The sequence below is a fragment of the Bombina bombina genome, chromosome 6 (assembly GCF_027579735.1).
Source record: "Bombina bombina isolate aBomBom1 chromosome 6, aBomBom1.pri, whole genome shotgun sequence".
Taxonomy (NCBI): domain Eukaryota; kingdom Metazoa; phylum Chordata; class Amphibia; order Anura; family Bombinatoridae; genus Bombina; species Bombina bombina.
Genome location: NC_069504.1, coordinates 434,227,532 through 434,246,860, shown reverse-complemented (window position 1 = coordinate 434,246,860; position 19,329 = coordinate 434,227,532). Strand labels below are relative to the sequence as shown.

Sequence of the window (19,329 nt, the reverse complement as noted above, 5' to 3'; positions counted from 1 at the left end):
TTGGGAAAAAATTAGAAATAATTTAGTGGAAAGGGATGAACAAAAAAGCTTTCAAGTTTACGCAACAGTTCACGGTATGATTAATCCAACAGTGTTATCGCAATTAGTGTGCAAGAACTGAAATCATGAAAGCACTTCTATGTTCTTTTATAAAATAGCGCTCTCTATTTTGCTTTATATTTTGTTCTAGTAGCAGTAAAATGGCTGGCACTGAACAGCAAAAAAAAAAAAAAACTTCACTGCTTTAGCACCAACTCAAGTCTAGCAATTAATAAATAATGGCAGGGGTAAAATAATAACCCCTTAAATCTAATCTTAAAAGTATTAGAGAAGAAAATTAAAACAACAACAAGAAGATATTATAAAAACAGATTTAACATTTACAACGCTGTATACATAGAACACTATAATACATAGTAACACTACATATATTATTCCTTCACAATAAAATGATCTGTTCAAACTCTTTAAGATGCAGCTTATAGAAGGGAAATGTCTTTGCATAATTCATGATGCTGTATCAGCAATCAGTGAATTTCAGACGAAACTTGTGTAGAAAACTGGGTGAAGCTCCTTAAAGGGACAGTATACACTCATTTTCATATAACTGCATGTAATAGACACTACTATAAAGAATAAGATGCACAGATACTGATATAAAAATCCAGTATAAAATGATTTAAAAACGTACTTAGAAGCTTTCAGTTTAGCTCTGTTGAAAAGGTAGTTGGAAAGCCCACTGCAAGTGGGAAATAAGACACTCCCCCCCTCCCCCTTCTTTTGCATATGAAAAGACCCTTTACACAAACAGGAGCAAGCTGTGGAAGGTAGCTGACAGTATTCAAATAAAATTTAGGGGCTTGGTTAGGAGTCTGAAAATCAGAGCAATGTTATTTAAAAATAAGCAAAACTATAATTTAAAAAAAAAAAACAACTTTATGGGCTTTATAAATAGATCATCTACAAAACATTTATGCAAAGAAAAAATGAGTGTATAATGGCCCTTTAATGCCTGTTATGGTAAAATAAGTTTATTCAGACCTGCTATATCTGCTAAAAAGGCCATATTGGTCAGTCTGTTTTAGATGCAATAAAGAACTGATGTCTATTGTTAGTGAAAAGTAAACAGATGTGAAAATCAGCAATTCCTAGTTTAACATATAAGTTATTTATCCATTTCCCCAGGACTTTACAATATTTACAGTAGATGAGCAGTATTCAGTGTTTACCTATATAAATTGTATGACAAGCTTACATATAAAGATTTCCCTCATTCAAGCATAGTTCCTTTTAACTTGCATATAAAGATATCTATAATTGCATACTTCATAATCATTTATTATATGCTTTAGAGGGGTGATTCACAAACATTATTACTGAGCCACTGAGGAACCAGCTGTGTTGGGTCCCTAAGGGCAGTTTGGGAAGCAAATAGTTGAAGAATGTTGTGGTATTGATACGTTTTGGCTTTGTCTCAGAGTCCAGGAGTAGATATTTTTTAACTAGGTAACTTTCTGCAGATGCCTATTGTCAGGCTTTATTACCAATTCAAGCATTTTCTATAAATTATGGTTGTTTTGCCAAGACAAAGCAATGCCAGATCCCTCCCCCCTAACAAAAATAATCATCCTAATATAAAGAACTGGATGTTACTTGTCAAAGCAGCTTTTCTTCCAAAATATTTAAAAGGAGTACAGTTATCCTACAAAAATCCTGTGTCTTGTGACTAGATTGCAACCCACGGGATGCATTTTTCATGTTTAATAAAGATATAAATATATTCCAGTACTATACTCATTGCTATAACCTTTTCATTGTTTATATAAAGTTGTATTCCCCCCCCGTAGCAAAGAGACTAAAAAGAACAATATATGTCTTTAAACAAAGTCCACCAGTCTGTGCCTAGTAGATAATGTAGTCCATTTATGAATGGTCATGTACAAGATCAAAAATAATTTTGACAAACAAGATTATCTTATAATGCAGTGTTTGAAAGAATCTTTGGGTTCTTCTTGATTTCTCTTGAAAGTCTGAATCCAGCTTTATACTTGAATCTAAAAGAAAAAATAATGTGTTAATTTAAAATAAGCAAACAAAAACTACAATTTGCTTTAAAGTGATGGTAAACTATCCCGTTTTTAAAATCAGATCCGGCATGTTAGTGATATTTTAGATGGAGTTTAATTTATCAGTTGTAATGAAGTTGCGCTGTAATTTTTTAAAATAGATATAAAAATTTTCTGTGAGCCAACGGTTTGAATTGTTGTCCAATCAGGGCTCTCCCCATATGGCACTTATGTTGTAGCTAGAGCGCTGATTGGAGAAAAATTCAAACAGGTCACAAAAAAATTGACTTTTTAAGTGGGCAGCGGAGTGCAGGGTATTTTAATTTTATATCTATATTAAAAATAGTAAGCTATAGCGCATCTTTATTACAACTGATTAATTAAACTCAATATAAAATAGCAATAACATTCCAGATCTGATTTTAAAAAGGGGAGAGTTTACCATCACTTTAAACCATGTGCAACAAAAGCCTTTATGCATCGCACTATGCAAGCGGCATGTCTGGCAACATTATGAGTATAACTTCCTATCATAATGAAGTATTCAGTATGCACTCCAATCTCCCTAAGACAAGTAGGGGTAAAAGGAACATCTTTTAAGAGATAAATTACAGGAAAAAAAGACAAAAATGCTACACATTTATTTTCCTGAAAGAGACATGTGTCTGCAGCACTATACGACAGCGGTTTTGCAACCATGTTATACATTAGCAAAAGCACTAGATGGCAACACTATTTCCTGTCATGTAGTGTTTCAGGCATGTGCACGCTACCTACCTATGTATCTCGTCAACAAAGAATAACATGAGAAATAAAATGTAATAATATTAGTAAATGGGAAACGTCTCATGTCTCTTTAAACCCTGTGCTTAAACATTTTACTGTGGATTGAATTTCGATTTTAAGGTTTCCTTAATTAGTTTTCTTTTTAATCAAAAAAATTAATTAAAATATATGCAATACCTATGTAAAAGTGTCAGTTTTAACCTTTTGCTCCTATGGTTTTATAATAATTCAAAATGTTTTAGTAAATTCAATTCAACTCAAAACCGAAAAATAATCATCCCTAGTGTATATTGTGTGAGCTGAACCCAAGGACAGCATAGGTCTATCACAGACTGATTATTTTTTTCCCCTATAAAATTTACCTTCAATGTACATAGAAATGTTAGTAGATAAACCATAGGATAAGCTATTCTAAATAATTTTGATTGGCCCAATAATCATAATAATAAAAAAAAAACTATGGAAAAAAAGGAAAAAATTACATAAAATACAACTGTAGTGGACCAAATCGAAAGCAGAAAAAAAGACTGCTGCTAGACTTACACTATGAGGCCAAGTGCTGCATACAAAGATAAGCAGATGTCTGTATCAGTTGGCACTGGTGTTCCAGACAATATATTAGTCTCTGCAGTCACAGGAGATGGTAGGGAAACTTACATAAAGGACAAGTCTCAAATTACTTCTAGGAAACTAATCCTGGTAGAGCAACAAAGGAAGCTTTTGGGAGCCGTGGAGATGAAGATATTAAAAACTGATATGGTAATGATAAGAGGCCAGGTGGTAAGATACTGTATTTAGCAAGACAAAAAGACCAATTGAAATGCTGGTGAGCAAATGCAAAGCAAAATAAATAGTAATGAAAGGTGGTGTGAGCAGCAGAGGTCACTCTATTGTAATAATGCTTGAGGGTGCATTTACATCATACTTATGCTCCCAAGATGGTGGTCACCACAAAAACACCAGGGAAGAAGAGGTGTAGGTTGGAACCATTTAACAATAAAAGACCAAAGACTACTAGCACTCATTGACCCCTATTCACTGCTAGCACCAAGCCAATAAAGATGTTACTACTACAAAACTAGCCCATCTAAAGGGGATATTAAACAGTAGGGTACAACTACAGTAGGATGGTTATATAAGGCAAGAGAGGAGAATTATGTGATGTTGATTTAATAAGTGTTCTACCCAAGCAGGTGTCTAATTAATTAACCATTAATAGTGAATCCCTTTAATTTTGAAGTAATTAACAGAAAATGATATAATGCAGCTTACCCTTTAACACGTTGCATCTCCTCAATAGTGTCCGGTAAAGGCATTCCATAGCTTTCTGGGAGGAAGAGTGTAAAGATGCCAACAAGGACTGTAAGACTCCCCATTAGTATAAAAGGCAGATAGCGGTCATAGGCACCTATACAAAAGTAGCAAATAAATAAATACTACTACTACTACTACTAATAATAATAATAATATTATTACAGAGTACCTGTCAAGCACTACAAAAGAACAGGCACAATTTAATGTCTAATGCTTTATTTTAAACAGAATATTTAAATATACCTAATTGAAAACGAAACAATGTAAGCACCACAACAACTTGATAAGTGATTGTGATAAGTATCTGGTGACAGAAGATTGTATATCGGATAGTTATTTACAAGTTGTAGAGATTAAAGGGACACTGAACCCAAATTTTTTCTTTTGTGATTCAGATAGAGTATGACATTTTAAGCAACTTTCTAATTTACTATTATTATCAAATTTTCTTTATTTTCTTGGTATCTTTATTTGAAATGCAAGAATGTAAGTTTAGATGCCGGCCCATTTTTGGTGAACAACCTGAGATGTCCTTGCCGAATGGTGGATAAATTCATCCACCAATAAAAACGTGCTGTCCAGAGTACTGAACCCCAAAAAAGCTTAGATGCCTTATTTTTCAAATAAAGATCACAAGAGAACGAAGAAAAATTGATAATAGGAGTAAATTAGAAAGTTGCTTAAAATTGCATGCTCTATCTGAATCACAAAAGAAAAAGTATGCGTTCAGTATCCCTTTAACAGGACATTACAATTATTTTTATATTTGCATATAATATCAGTAATTAGGAACTACCTCATAATCAATCTGCACACAAAATAAAGAATAATTGTCATTTTGATAGCAAAATCTGCTTGTTTTGAAGTTCAGAGACAAAATCCTGGAAAGTATTTTTTACATTGTTTAGTTTATCTCATGTTCAGTTGACAGTTAGGACTGATCAAGAAATGAATTAAATCACATAGTAGGGTCAGAGATCTGACCTATCCACTCAAGTCTTTCTGACTACAATACTACATTTTCCTTGTTACAAGGGGGTAAAATATATACAGATATCATAATGCAAACATTTATGGGAAAACAAATTATATTACCTGATAATTTTCTTTTCTTCAGATGGAAAGAGTCCACAGCTGCATTCATTACTTTTGAGAATTCAGAACCTGGCCACCAGGAGGAGGCAAAAACACCCCAGCCAAAGGCTTAAATATTCCTCCCACTCCCCTCATCCCCCAGTCATTCTGCCGAGCAACAAGGAACAGTAGAAGAAATATTAGGGTGAAAAGGTGCCAGAATAAGAAAAGTAACAGACTCCCCACAGAAAAAATACGGACGGGGAGCTGTGGACTCTTTCCATCTGAAGAAAAGAAAATTAACAAGTAAGCATTATTGAAGTTTTTCTTCATAAATGGAAAGAGTCCACAGCTGCATTCATTACTTTTGTGAAAACAATACCAAAGCTATAGAGGACACTGAATGCAAAAACTGGAGTGTACAATAGGCGGCCCATTCTGAGGGCACCAGGCCTGAAAACCCCAACCCAACAAAATCCTGCTTCGTCCGAAGCCGAGAACAACTTTGAAGAAAAAAAAAAGAAAAATCCCAAGGACACTGACCCGCAGATAGTCCACAGCCTTGCTGGAGACCGCAGGAACTAGACTCGACTGAGTAAACAGCCTTCAAAAGACACCGTCCCCAGCAGTCGGTCTCCAAATAAAACACCCCTTACTAAAGAAGGGAATAAACTACTGTATTCTTGCACAAAGAAGAAAAGGCACAGAGAAAACATGATTGTACTTGTAAAGTGCAGCTAATCCCCCTTAAGGGACTCAAGGCGCTGCTCATTTTATCAACCTCGAAAGGAGGAAAGGCTGAGTAGACCTCGCCGGGGATCGAACCTGCAACCCTCGATTTTCTACAGTGCAGAGTAGCCACAGTGCATTAGTAAGCTGAACTAGATTCCAGCTAGAATAAGGAACTTACAAGAAAAAAAAACTAAAAAGGGCACAACGAGTCCTAAATAAAAACACAGAGCAAAAACCTGAGAAACCGGGTCAGGCTAATAGAGACCCAACCAGTCTCATAGAAACAAGGGGAGGCAATGCCCAGACCCCAGAAATAACATAATTTATGTAAGAACTTACCTGATAAATTCATTTCTTTCATATTAGCAAGAGTCCATGAGCTAGTGACGTATGGGATATACATTCCTACCAGGAGGGGCAAAGTTTCCCAAACCTCAAAATGCCTACAAATACACCCCTCACCACACCCACAAATCAGTTTAACGAATAGCCAAGAAGTGGGGTGATAAGAAAAAAGTGCGAAAGCATAAAAAATAAGGAATTGGAATAATTGTGCTTTATACAAAAAAATCAAAACCACCACAAAAAGGTAAGTTCTTACATAAATTATGTTTTCTTTCATGTAATTAGCAAGAGTCCATGAGCTAGTGACGTATGGGATAATGACTACCCAAGATGTGGATCTTTCCACGCAAGAGTCACTAGAGAGGGAGGGATAAAATAAAGACAGCCAATTCCGCTGAAAAATAATCCACACCCAAAATAATTTAAATTTTATAATGAAAAAAACTGAAAATATAAGCAGAAGATTCAAACTGAAACAGCTGCCTGAAGTACTTTTCTACCAAAAACAGCTTCAGAAGAAGAAAACACATCAAAATGGTAGAATTTAGTAAAAGTATGCAAAGAAGACCAAGTTGCTGCTTTGCAAATCTGATCAACCGAAGCTTCATTCCTAAACGCCCAGGAAGTAGAAACTGACCTAGTAGAATGAGCTGTAATCCTTTGAGGCGGAGTTTTACCCGACTCAACATAAGCATGATGAATTAAAGATTTCAACCAAGATGCCAAAGAAATGGCAGAGGCCTTCTGACCTTTCCTAGAACCGGAAAAGATAACAAATAGACTAGAAGTCTTTCGGAAAGTCTTAGTAGCTTCAACATAATATTTCAAAGCTCTAACTACATCCAAAGAATGCAATGATTTCTCCTTAGAATTCTTAGGATTACGACATAATGAAGGAACCACAATTTCTCTACTAATGTTGTTGGAATTCACAACCTTAGGTAAAAATTCAAAAGAAGTTCGCAACACCGCCTTATCCTGGTGAAAAATCAGAAAAGGAGATTCACAAGAAAGAGCAGATAATTCAGAAACTCTTCTGGCAGAAGAGATGGCCAAAAGGAACAAAACTTTCCAAGAAAGTAATTTAATGTCCAATGAATGCATAGGTTCAAACGGAGGAGCTTGAAGAGCCCCCAGAACCAAATTCAAACTCCAAGGAGGAGAAATTGACTTAATAACAGGTTTTATACGAACCAAAGCTTGTACAAAACAATGAATATCAGGAAGAATAGCAATCTTTCTGTGAAAAAGAACAGAAAGAGCAGAGATTTGTCCTTTCAAGGAACTTGCAGACAAACCTTTATCTAAACCATCCTGAAGAAACTGTAAAATTCTCGGAATTCTAAAAGAATGCCAGGAAAAATGATGAGAAAGACACCAAGAAATATAAGTCTTCCAGACTCTATAATATATCTCTCTAGATACAGATTTACGAGCCTGTAACATAGTATTAATCACAGAGTCAGAGAAACCTCTTTGACTAAGAATCAAGCGTTCAATCTCCATACCTTTAAATTTAAGGATTTGAGATCCTGATGGAAAAAAGGACCTTGCGACAGAAGGTCTGGTCTTAACGGAAGAGTCCACGGTTGGTAAGAAGCCATCCGGACAAGATCCGCATACCAAAACCTGTGAGGCCATGCTGGAGCTACCAGCAGAACAAACGAGCATTCCTTCAGAATCTTGGAGATCACTCTTGGAAGAAGAACTAGAGGTGGAAAGATATAGGCAGGATGATACTTCCAAGGAAGTGACAATGCATCCACTGCTTCCGCTTGAGGATCCCTGGATCTGGACAGATACCTGGGAAGTTTCTTGTTTAGATGAGAGGCCATCAGATCTATTTCTGGAAGTCCCCACATTTGAACAATCTGAAGAAATACCTCTGGGTGAAGAGACCATTCGCCCGGATGCAACGTTTGGCGACTGAGATAATCCGCTTCCCAATTGTCTATACCTGGGATATGAACCGCAGAAACTAGACAGGAACTGGATTCCGCCCAAACCAGAATTCGAGATACTTCTTTCATAGCTAGAGGACTGTGAGTCCCTCCTTGATGATTGATGTATGCCACAGATGTGACATTGTCTGTCTGAAAACAAATTAACGATTCTCTCTTTAGAAGAGGCCAAGACTGAAGAGCTCTGAAAATTGCACGGAGTTCCAAAATATTGATCGGTAATCTCACCTCCTGAGATTCCCAAACCCCTTGTGCCGTCAGAGACCCCCACACAGCTCCCCAACCTGTAAGACTTGCATCTGTTGAAATTACAGTCCAGGTCGGAAGAACAAAATAAGCCCCCTGAACTAAACGATGGTGATCTATCCACCACGTCAGAGAGTGTCGTACAATCGTTTTTAAAGATATTAATTGAGATATCTTCGTGTAATCCCTGCACCATTGATTCAGCATACAGAGCTGAAGAGGTCGCATGTGAAAACGAGCAAAGGGGATCGCGTCCGATGCAGCAGTCATAAGACCTAGAATTTCCATGCATAAGGCTACCGAAGGGAATGATTGTGACTGAAGGTTTCGACAAGCTGATATCAATTGTAGACGTCTCTTGTCTGTCATAGACGTCTGTCATAGAGTCATGGACACTGAATCTATCTGGAAACCCAAAAAGGTTACCCTTGTCTGAGGAATCAATGAACTTTTTAGTAAATTGATCCTCCAACCATGATCTTGAAGAAACAACACAAGTCGATTCGTATGAGATTCTGCTAAATGTGAAGACTGAGCAAGTACCAAGATATCGTCCAAATAAGGAAATGCCACAATACCCTGTTCTCTGATTACAGACAGAAGGGCACCGAGAACCTTTGTAAAAATTCTTGGAGCTGTTGCTAGGCCAAACGGCAGAGCCACAAACTGGTAATGCTTGTCTAGGAAAGAGAATCTCAGAAACTGATAGTGATCTGGATGAATCGGAATATGCAGATATGCATCCTGTAAATCTATTGTAGACATATAATGCCCTTGCTGAACAAAAGGCAGGATAGTCCTTACAGTTAGCATTTTGAATGTTGGTATCCTTACATAACGATTCAATATTTTTAGATCCAGAACTGGTCTGAAGGAATTCTTCTTCTTTGGTACAATGAAGAGATTCGAATAAAACCCCAGCCCCTGTTCCAGAACTGGAACTGGCATAATTACTCCAGCCAACTCTAGATCTGAAACACATTTCAGAAATGCTTGAGCCTTCGCTGGATTTACTGGGACACGGGAAAGAAAAAATCTCTTTGCAGGAGGTCTTATCTTGAAACCAATTCTGTACCCTTCTGAAACAATGTTCTGAATCCAAAGATTGTGAACGGAATTGATCCAAATTTCTTTGAAAAAACGTAATCTGCCCCCTACCAGCTGAGCTGGAATGAGGGCCGCACCTTCATGTGGACTTAGGAGCTGGCTTTGATTTTCTAAAAGGCTTGGATTTATTCCAGACTGGAGATGGTTTCCAAACTGATACCGCTCCTGAGGATGAAGGATCAGGCTTTTGTTCCTTGTTGTGACAAAAGGAACGAAAACGATTATTAGACCTGAATTTACCTTTAGACTTTTTATCCTGAGGTAAAAAAGTTCCTTTCCCTCCAGTAACAGTTGAGATAATAGAATCCAACTGAGAACCAAATAATTTATTACCCTGGAAAGAAAGGGAAAGCAGAGTAGACTTAGAAGACATATCAGCATTCCAAGTTTTAAGCCATAAAGCTCTTCTAGCTAAAATAGCTAGAGACATAAACCTGACATCAACTCTGATAATATCAAAAATGGCATCACAGATAAAATTATTAGCATGTTGAAGAAGAATAATAATATTATGAGAATCATGATCTGTTACTTGTTGCGCTAAAGTTTCCAACCAAAAAGTTGAAGCTGCAGCAACATCAGCCAATGATATAGCAGGTCTAAGAAGATTACCTGAACACAGATAAGCTTTTCTTAGAAAGGATTCAATTTTCCTATCTAAAGGATCCTTAAAGGAAGTACCATCTGACGTAGGAATAGTAGTACGTTTAGCAAGGGTAGAAATAGCCCCATCAACTTTAGGGATTTTGTCCCAAAATTCTAATCTGTCAGACGGCACAGGATATAATTGCTTAAAACGTTTAGAAGGGGTAAATGAATTACCCAAATTATTCCATTCTCTGGAAATTACTTCAGAAATAGCACCAGGAACAGGAAAAACTTCTGGAATAACCACAGGAGATTTAAAGACCTTATCTAAACGTTTAGATTTAGTATCAAGAGGACCAGAATCCTCAATTTCTAAAGCAATTAGTACTTCTTTAAGTAAAGAACGAATAAATTCCATTTTAAATAAATATTAAGATTTATCAGCATCAACCTCTGAGACAGAATCCTCTGAACCAGAAGAGTCATTAGAATCAGAATGATGATGTTCATTTAAAAATTCATCTGTATAAAGAGAAGTTTTAAAAGATTTTTTTATGTTTACTAGAAGGAGGAATAACAGACATAGCCTTCTTGATGGATTCAGAAACAAAATCTCTTATGTTATCAGGAACACTCTGAACATTAGATGTTGATGGAACTGCAACAGGTAATGGTACATTACTAAAGGAAATATTATCTGCATTAACAAGTTTGTCATGACAATTAATACAAACAACAGCTGGAGGAACAGCTACCAAAAGTTTACAGCAGATACACTTAGCTTTGGTAGTTCCAGCACCAGACAGCGATTTTCCTGAATTGATCAAATTCCTTAAATGACAGTTTCAGGAATGGGAAAAAAATGCCAAGGAACAAGCTTCTAGCAACCAGAAGCAAAGAAAAATGAGACTTAAATAATGTGGAGACAAAAGCGACGCCCATATTTTTTTAGCGCCAAATAAGACGCCCACATTATTTGGCGCCTAAATGCTTTTGGTGCCAAAAATGACGCCACGTCCGGAACGCCGACATTTTTGGCGCAAAAGAACGTCAAAAATGACGCAACTTCCGGCGACACGTATGACGCCGGAAACAGAAAAGATTTTTTGCGCCAAAAAAGTCCGCGCCAAGAATGACGCAATAAAATTAAGCATTTTCAGCCCCCGCGAGCCTAACAGCCCACAGGGAAAAAAGTCAAATTTTTAAGGTAAGAAAAATGATTGATTCAAATGCATTATCCCAAATATGAAACTGACTGTCTGAAAATAAGGAATGTTGAACATCCTGAGTCAAGGCAAATAAATGTTTGAATACATATATTTAGAACTTTATTAAAAAAGTGCCCAACCATAGCTTAGAGTGTCACAGAAAATAAGACTTACTTACCCCAGGACACTCATCTACATGTTTGTAGAAAGCCAAACCAGTACTGAAACGAAAATCAGCAGAGGAAATGGTATATATATATATATAAGAGTATATCGTCGATCTGAAAAGGGAGGTAAGAGATGAATCTCTACGACCGATAACAGAGAACCTATGAAATAGACCCCGTAGAAGGAGATCATTGAATTCAAACAGGCAATACTCTCCTCACATCCCTCTGACATTCACTGCACGCTGAGAGGAAAACCGGGCTTCAACCTGCTGCGGAGCGCATATCAACGTAGAATCTAGCACAAACTTACTTCACCACCTCCATAGGAGGCAAAGTTTGTAAAACTGATTTGTGGGTGTGGTGAGGGGTGTATTTGTAGGCATTTTGAGGTTTGGGAAACTTTGCCCCTCCTGGTAGAAATGTATATCCCATACGTCACTAGCTCATGGACTCTTGCTAATTACATGAAAGAAACGTGCCTTAGTAGGACACGAAGGCGTGCCAGTCTAGAACGAAAGGCGAAACATACCTCCGCCAGGACAAAAGGAAACACCGGCTCCGAAGGTTGACCCCCTGAGGCCTCAGGAGAAGTCGCTCCCCCGGAGGGCTGAACTGGACCAGGCGATCCCACAACTGACGAGCCCCATGTAACGAAACACGGACAATATCGTAAGCACACCCCCGGGAGGTGCAGATGCGCCAGCGCCAAAGATATGGCCGTACAGAACCATGTCGTAACCTCCAGTGGGAACAGGCCACAGTCCCTAGAAAGGATAAGTAGCGTTTGGGTTACCTGCATGCGTAGTAAGAGTTGATGGTAGGGAACTCATTTAGTGAGAAATAGAATCCCCATAGACGGATGGCTCAGTGGGCACCCGATTCTCCGATCCCGAGGAACAGAGCACTCTAAAACGGCATTCGGAACAGAACTGATGGGCATGTATCACCAGGGCCAATTCATATTCTTCGCAAGAAGTAGAGTCTGAATCAGAGACATCCGTCTCCAAGAATCCTCCATAACTGGGACACTGCCGCCTCCAGAGAACCAGACACCAGCGGACCAGGATTTCGCCGTCGCCACACGGTCAGGAAAGCGGAAATGGAGTCACAAGGTAAACCGTGCAGTCCATGCAAAAGCGCGCCCGACTGAAAAGGCTGTGTCACTAGACATATTCCATTATGTTCCTAAATAGCCATGAGCTGAAGCAACACTACACAGTAGCAGACAGAATCACATAACAAACCATGATTATAAACCCCCCCTGTTCAATAATCCCCCTCAGGAGATATTAACCCTTAATTCCTAGATACAAAAAGGAGCCTCAGTGAGACCCTGTGTTAAAGTTATCCCCGAAAGGTTGTAGCCCCTCTCGGATAAACAGTGGAAATTACAATACATCCATGATGAAAGTAAAATGAAACGATCTTACCGGAATCTACGCCATGGAACAGGAACACGGTCCTTCAAGTGTGACAGATAGTAGCATCGCCTCTGCCATGGACTTGAGAGAAAAAAGCAGGCAGCAAAACTCGTCAACGCTGATTGCTTGTGGAGCTGTTAATATGAGTCGGGATGGTTTCGCAGAAAAACTCTCCCTGCATCTCTGGACTCTAACTTTCACCCATGCTCTCACAGAGGCTGACAGGACTACTTAAAACTACAGCCCCATGCCAGAGTACTACCCTCCATAAGAGACTATAGAAAACTTCTGACACTCCTCTGCCAACCTCCTGGGACGAAAGGCAAAGAATGACTGGGGGATGAGGGAAGTGGGAGGAATATTTAAGCCTTTGGCTGGGGTGTCTTTGCCTCCTCCTGGTGGCCAGGTTCTGAATTCCCAAAAGTAATGAATGCAGCTGTGGACTCTTTCCATTTATGAAATTTTCGTGTTCCTTTAATCTAGGTGGAATGTATCAATAGCTATACAAATTGCAGGGACAAGTTTAGACATCAATCTGCTTTTCCTTTGCTAACAAAGCTGCCGCTGATTTCCATTACTTGTAGATTAATTTGATAGTACATAGATCATGAATCTCTTTACACTTACCGAGATAAACAAAGTAAGGCGATAAGATACTGCCAAGCCTGGAAGCCATAGAACTGGCTCCTACGCCCATGTTTCTCACGACAGTAGGGTAGAGCTCTGCTGTATACACATAAACCATGGAGAACGCAGACGTAATACCAAATTTCCCCAGCATGACGAGCATAATGGACAGGATATTAAGATCTGAAATAAACAGATAATATTTTATTGGCTTTTCTGATAGATGTAGGCCAGAATTATTTTATGAATTATTGAATAGAATTGTAGCAGTTCTAGGCAAGTACCCCGCTTGCTTACCACCAGAACTACCTAACTATTGTTACCAATGCACCAGGGAACTCTGGGTAAGATATGCAAAACAGATATTCAATATCTTATGGTTTACTACTACTATTTTAAACACGGCAATCCCCTTTATGGGTTAGGATATAAATACACACTCATATATTTGTGTCCATGCACCCAACACTAACAGAATTGTGGCATTGGTATTGAAATTACTTTGTACTCTCACCAACAACAATGTTATCCATTAGAAGACTTTTTACAACAGTTTTTGGAATATGTTTTAATACTCAAAGGGATTGTGTACTGTAAAATTGGTTTCCTCTTAATGTGTTTACAATGACATGTTATGTTATATCAGCTGCATAGAATAGAAACTTTTCTTTTTTAAATTGTATTCTCTGTATGAATCACGAAAGAACATTTTTGGATTTTATATCCCTTTAAGTATCTAAATATTCAGTATAGGCGGGGATACAAAAAGGCAAAAGCAACTATTTCAAATGACAAAATAAAAGGTAAGTGGATCTACCTGTAAACTATTTAATACATTTCAGCAGGTAAAATGGATCATTGGGAACACATTTAAGGACTAGTAAATGCAGTAGCTTTGCATAATCAACAAATTCATGATAACAAGACAATGCAATAGCACTTAGTCTGAGCTTCAAATGAGCAGTACATTATTTTTTTTTACAAGTTTCAAAGTTATGTCTATTTCCACTCCTCCTGTATCATGTGACAGCCACCAGCCAATCACAAAGCATATACATATAGTCTCTGAATGATTGCACATGCACACTAGAAGCTGGTGACTCAAAAAGTGTAAATATAAAAAGGATTGTGCACATTTTGTTAATGGAAGTAAATTCGAAAATTGTTTAAATTGCTGCTCCATGTGAATAATAAAAGATTCATTTTGACTTGAGTGTCCCTTTAAGGAGATTGTAATAACACACTATCCCTTTAAGTAGTTATCCTTCCATGGCAGATCTAGTCTTTTCTCACCCAGTTGTTGGGAGTATGGCAGTCTCATGTATGATCAGATTACATGTAAACAAGTGCATCTAATTACATTGCTAAACTGGTTTAAATATCGACAACAAAAGGTTTGTTCAAAATTACAAGCTTATGGATACAATAAACATTGTAATTGCAAATAGATACAAAAGGGAAGGGTTAATTGCATATTTCACAAATTGAGCTTGTTAGGAGACTACAACAATCTGCAATCCATCAAACATTAAGTTATTATTGCATGGTGTGATGACGTTCTCTATTCCCATCTGTGGTTTATTTCTGTGCTTCCCTGTAGCCATGCTAAAAGCATATTGTGAGTCTAGCCTTGTAGCCTTTCATATATCAGCAAGCTAAGCAAATGAGACCAGCCCCAAAGCCTTTTGTACATTATCACAAGACTGAGTCTGGAAGATCGGGCAGTTCTATTGTTTAGACAGTGGTCTCCATAAAGTTCCTGGGATTAACAGATTGCCTGGGGGGAATCCCTGCACTCCACTACCCAAGAGCATGTGTTAAAACTGAAATATTATGGGCTAGATTACAAGTGGGGCACAAACGGTTTAGCGCTAGCATTATCGTGTTTTCGTGAGCCATTTTCATTGCACTGATATTACAAGTTGAGCGCAATCACAATTTGCGCTTAAATCCTTACCGCAATCTCAGAGCTGTGGTTAACTGTTTTCCGAAAAAAAATATTTTTTGCACAAAACACTTCAAAAATACAAAGTACAGTTATATGCATAATACTACTGTCTAATAAAAAAAAATATAAAAAATATTGCACACAAAAGTAAGGTATCAAAGATATGAGATCTCGGGTGTTATGAAAAGAAAAAAAAACCCGTAAAATACTTTACCATAGAGATACATATATACACATGTCTAAAACATAATTTATGTAAGAAATTACCCGATAAAGTAATTTCTTTCATGTGGCGAGAGTCCACGAGCTAGTTACTGATGGGATATACATTCCTACCAGGAGGGGGCAAAGTTTCCCAAACCTCAAATGCCTATAAATACACCTCCAACCTCACTCATACCTCAGTTTAACGTGTAGGCAAGTTAATGAGGTGTATAAGGAGTAAAAGCATAAAAAAAAGAGGAACAGGATAAATAATGTGCTTTATACATAAAAATCATAACCCCCAAAAAAGGGTGGGTCTCGTGGACTCTCGCCACCATGAAATAAATTAATTTATCAGGTAAATTCTTACATAAATTATGTTCTTTCATATAGGTGGCGAGAGTCCACAGGCTAGTTACTGATGGGATATAATACCCAAGATAAAGTCCACGAGTTACTATAAAGGGAGGGATAAAATAAAAACAGCTATTTCCGCTGAGAAATTAAATAAAAAAATAAAAAGTTTTCTTAAAAATTCAAAAAAACTTAAATCATAGGCACTACAATCAAACTGAAACAGCTGCCTGATGAACCTTTCTACCAAAAACTGCTTCTGAAGAAGCAAAAACGTAAAAATGGTAAAATTTAGTAAAGGTATGCAAAGAAGACCAAGTGGCTGCTTTGAGATTTGATCAATTGATGCTTAATTCTTGAAAGCCCAAGATGTGGCAACTGATCTTGTAGAATGAGCTGTTATTCTCTGATGCAGAGGTGCCCCGCCTCCAAATAAGCTTTGTGAATCAGAAGTTTTAACCAAGATGCCAAAGAAATGGCAGACACTTTCTGAAATGTTTAGTAGCATCAATATAATACTTCAAAGCTCTTACCACATCCAAAGAATGTAAAGATCTTTGGAGAGTATTCTTAGGATTAAGACAAAAGGAAGGAACATTAATTTCCCTATTAATGTTGTTAGAATTGCATACTTTGTTTACATTTTTGCCTAAAGTTGTGAAAACAGCTTGATCTTAAAGGAAAATCAGATAAGGAGACTTGCAAGAGAGAGCAGACAATTCAGACACTCTTCAAGCAGAAGAGATAGCCAAGATAAATAACACTTTTCAAGAAAGTAGTTTAATGTCCAAAGAATGCATAGGTTCATAAGGAGGAGCCTGCAAAGTCTTTAATACCAAATTTAGACTCCAAGGAGGAGAGATAGATTTAATAACAAGTTTGATATGAGTCGAAGCCTGTAAGAAACAGTGAGCATCAGGAAAATTTGCAATCTTTCTGTGAAATAAAACAAAGAGCAGAGATTTGTCCTTTCAAAGTATTGGCAGACAAACCTCTATCCAAACCATCCAGAAGAAACTCAGGAATCCTAGGAAATCTAAAAGAATGCCAAGAATAATCATGAGTGGAACACCATGAAATATAGGTTTTCCAAACCTTGTGATATATTTTCCTTGAAACAGGCTTACGAGCCTGTATCATAGTGTGAATCACAGAGTCAGATAAACCTCTATGACTAAAGACAAAGCTTTCAATTTCCATGACTTCAAATTTATAGACTTGAGATCCGGATGGAAAAACAGGCCTTTGAGACAGAAGGTCTGGTCTTAGAGGAAGTGACCAAGGTTGGCAACTGTGAGACCATGCTGGTGCTATCAGAAACACATAAGATTGTTCCATTATGATCTCTGAGATCACTCTTGGGAGAAGGTGAAAAAATGTAAGCAGGTTGGTAAAACAATGGAACTGCTAGAACATCCATCAATTCCGCCTGAGGATCCCTGGACCTGGAGAGGTATCTGGGAAGTTTCTTGTTTAGACGAGATGCCATCAGATCTATGTCTGGAAGACCCCACATCTGCACAATCTGATAGAACACATCTGGATGGAGAGACCACTCCCCTGGAAGAAGATATTGCCGGCTTAGATAATCAGCTTCCATATTGTCTACACCTGGTATATGATTAGACAAGAGTTGGACTTCGCCCAAGAAAGTATTAGAGATACTTCTTTCATTGCTAGGGAACTGCGAGTCCCCCCTTGATGATTGACATATGCCACTGTTGTGACATTGTCTGTTTAAAACCGAATATACAGTTCTCTCTTTAATAGAGGCCAAGCCTGAAGAGCTCTGAAAATAGCATGTAGCTCTAATATTGATTGGTAACCTCGCCTCTTGAGGATTCCAAACTCCTTGTGCTGTCAGCGACCCGCAGACAGATCCCCAACCTGTGAGATTTGCATCTATTGTGATCACAGTCCAGTTAGGACGAACAAAGAAGGCCTCTTGAACAATAATGTGATTGTTGGGATTTAAGTATATCGGTTGTGATATCTGAGTATTAGCCCTGCACCATTGGTGCAACATGCAAAGCTGTAGAGGTCTCATATGAAAACAAGCAAAAGGGATTGCGTCCGATACTGCAAACATGAGACCTAAAAATTCCATGCACATAGCCACTGAAGGAAACAAGAGACTGGAGGTTTAGACAAGCTGAAAGCAATCTCAAAAGTCTCTTTTCTGTTAGGGATAGAGTCATGGACACTGAATCTATCTGGAAACCTAAAAACGTGATCTTTGTCCGAGGAATCAAGAAACCCTTTGGTAAATTGATCCTACAACCATGTCTTTGAAGAAACAACACAAACTGTTTTGTGTGAGATTCCGCTAAATGAAAAGATTGAGCTATTACAAAAATATTGTCTAAATAAGGTAACACCGCAATTCCCTGCTCTCTGATTAGAGATAGAAGGGCACCTAGAACTATTGACAATATTCTTGGTGCTGTTGCAAGGCCAAACGGAAGTGCGACAAATTGGTAATGCTTGTTTAGAAAAGAGAATCTCAGAAATAGATAGTGATCTGGGTGAATCTGATTGTGAAGGTAAGCGTCCTGTAAGTCTATTGTGGACATGAAGTGACCTTGCTGAACAAAAGGCAGAATAGTCCTTAGTGTCACCACCTTGAAAGTTGGGACTCTTACAAAACGATTTAAAGTTTTCAGATCCAAAATTGGTCTGAAAGAATTTTCCTTCTTTGGTACAATGAATAGATTTGAATAAAAACCCCAATCCTTGTTCCTGCTGTGGAACTGGGATAATTACCCCTGAAAGTTCTAGATCTGAAACACATTTCAGAAAGGCTTGAGCTTTTACTGGGTTTTTGGTACATGGGTAAGAAAGAATCTTCCCAAGGATGTCTTATTCTGAATCCACTAATTTTGGACAGAGTCTGTCCAAACTCTTTGAAATGGTTTTAGACTGCCCCCTACCAGAAGAACTGGCATGAGGGCCGCACCTTCATGTAGGTTTAGGGGCAGGATTTGATTTCTTATAAGGTTTGGATTTATTCCAATTTGGAGATGGTCTCCAATTAGAGCCAGATGCCTTAGGGGAAGGAGTGCCTTTCTGTTCTCTATTCTGACGAAAGGAACGAAAATGATTGGGAGCTTTAAATGTATCCTTAGATTTCTTGTCTTGGGGCAGAAAAACTCCCTTACCCCAAGTAACAGTGGAGATA

General features: G+C 37.9%; 1 protein-coding gene across 1 annotated transcript in view; it reads right to left on the bottom strand.

Annotated features, from left to right (window-relative positions):
* Positions 1 to 357: 357 nt before the first annotated feature.
* LOC128663050 (organic cation/carnitine transporter 2) overlaps positions 358 to 19,329 on the bottom strand; it is a 295,715-nt gene continuing 276,743 nt past the window's right edge. The window contains exons 8-10 of the mRNA XM_053717190.1: positions 13,646 to 13,828; positions 4,125 to 4,260; positions 358 to 2,054 (exon numbers count right to left, since the gene is read on the bottom strand). Of these exons, the coding sequence (XP_053573165.1) occupies positions 1,976 to 2,054; positions 4,125 to 4,260; positions 13,646 to 13,828 (398 nt within the window). The 3' untranslated portion in view covers positions 358 to 1,975. The remainder of the gene's footprint in view (positions 2,055 to 4,124; positions 4,261 to 13,645; positions 13,829 to 19,329) is intronic.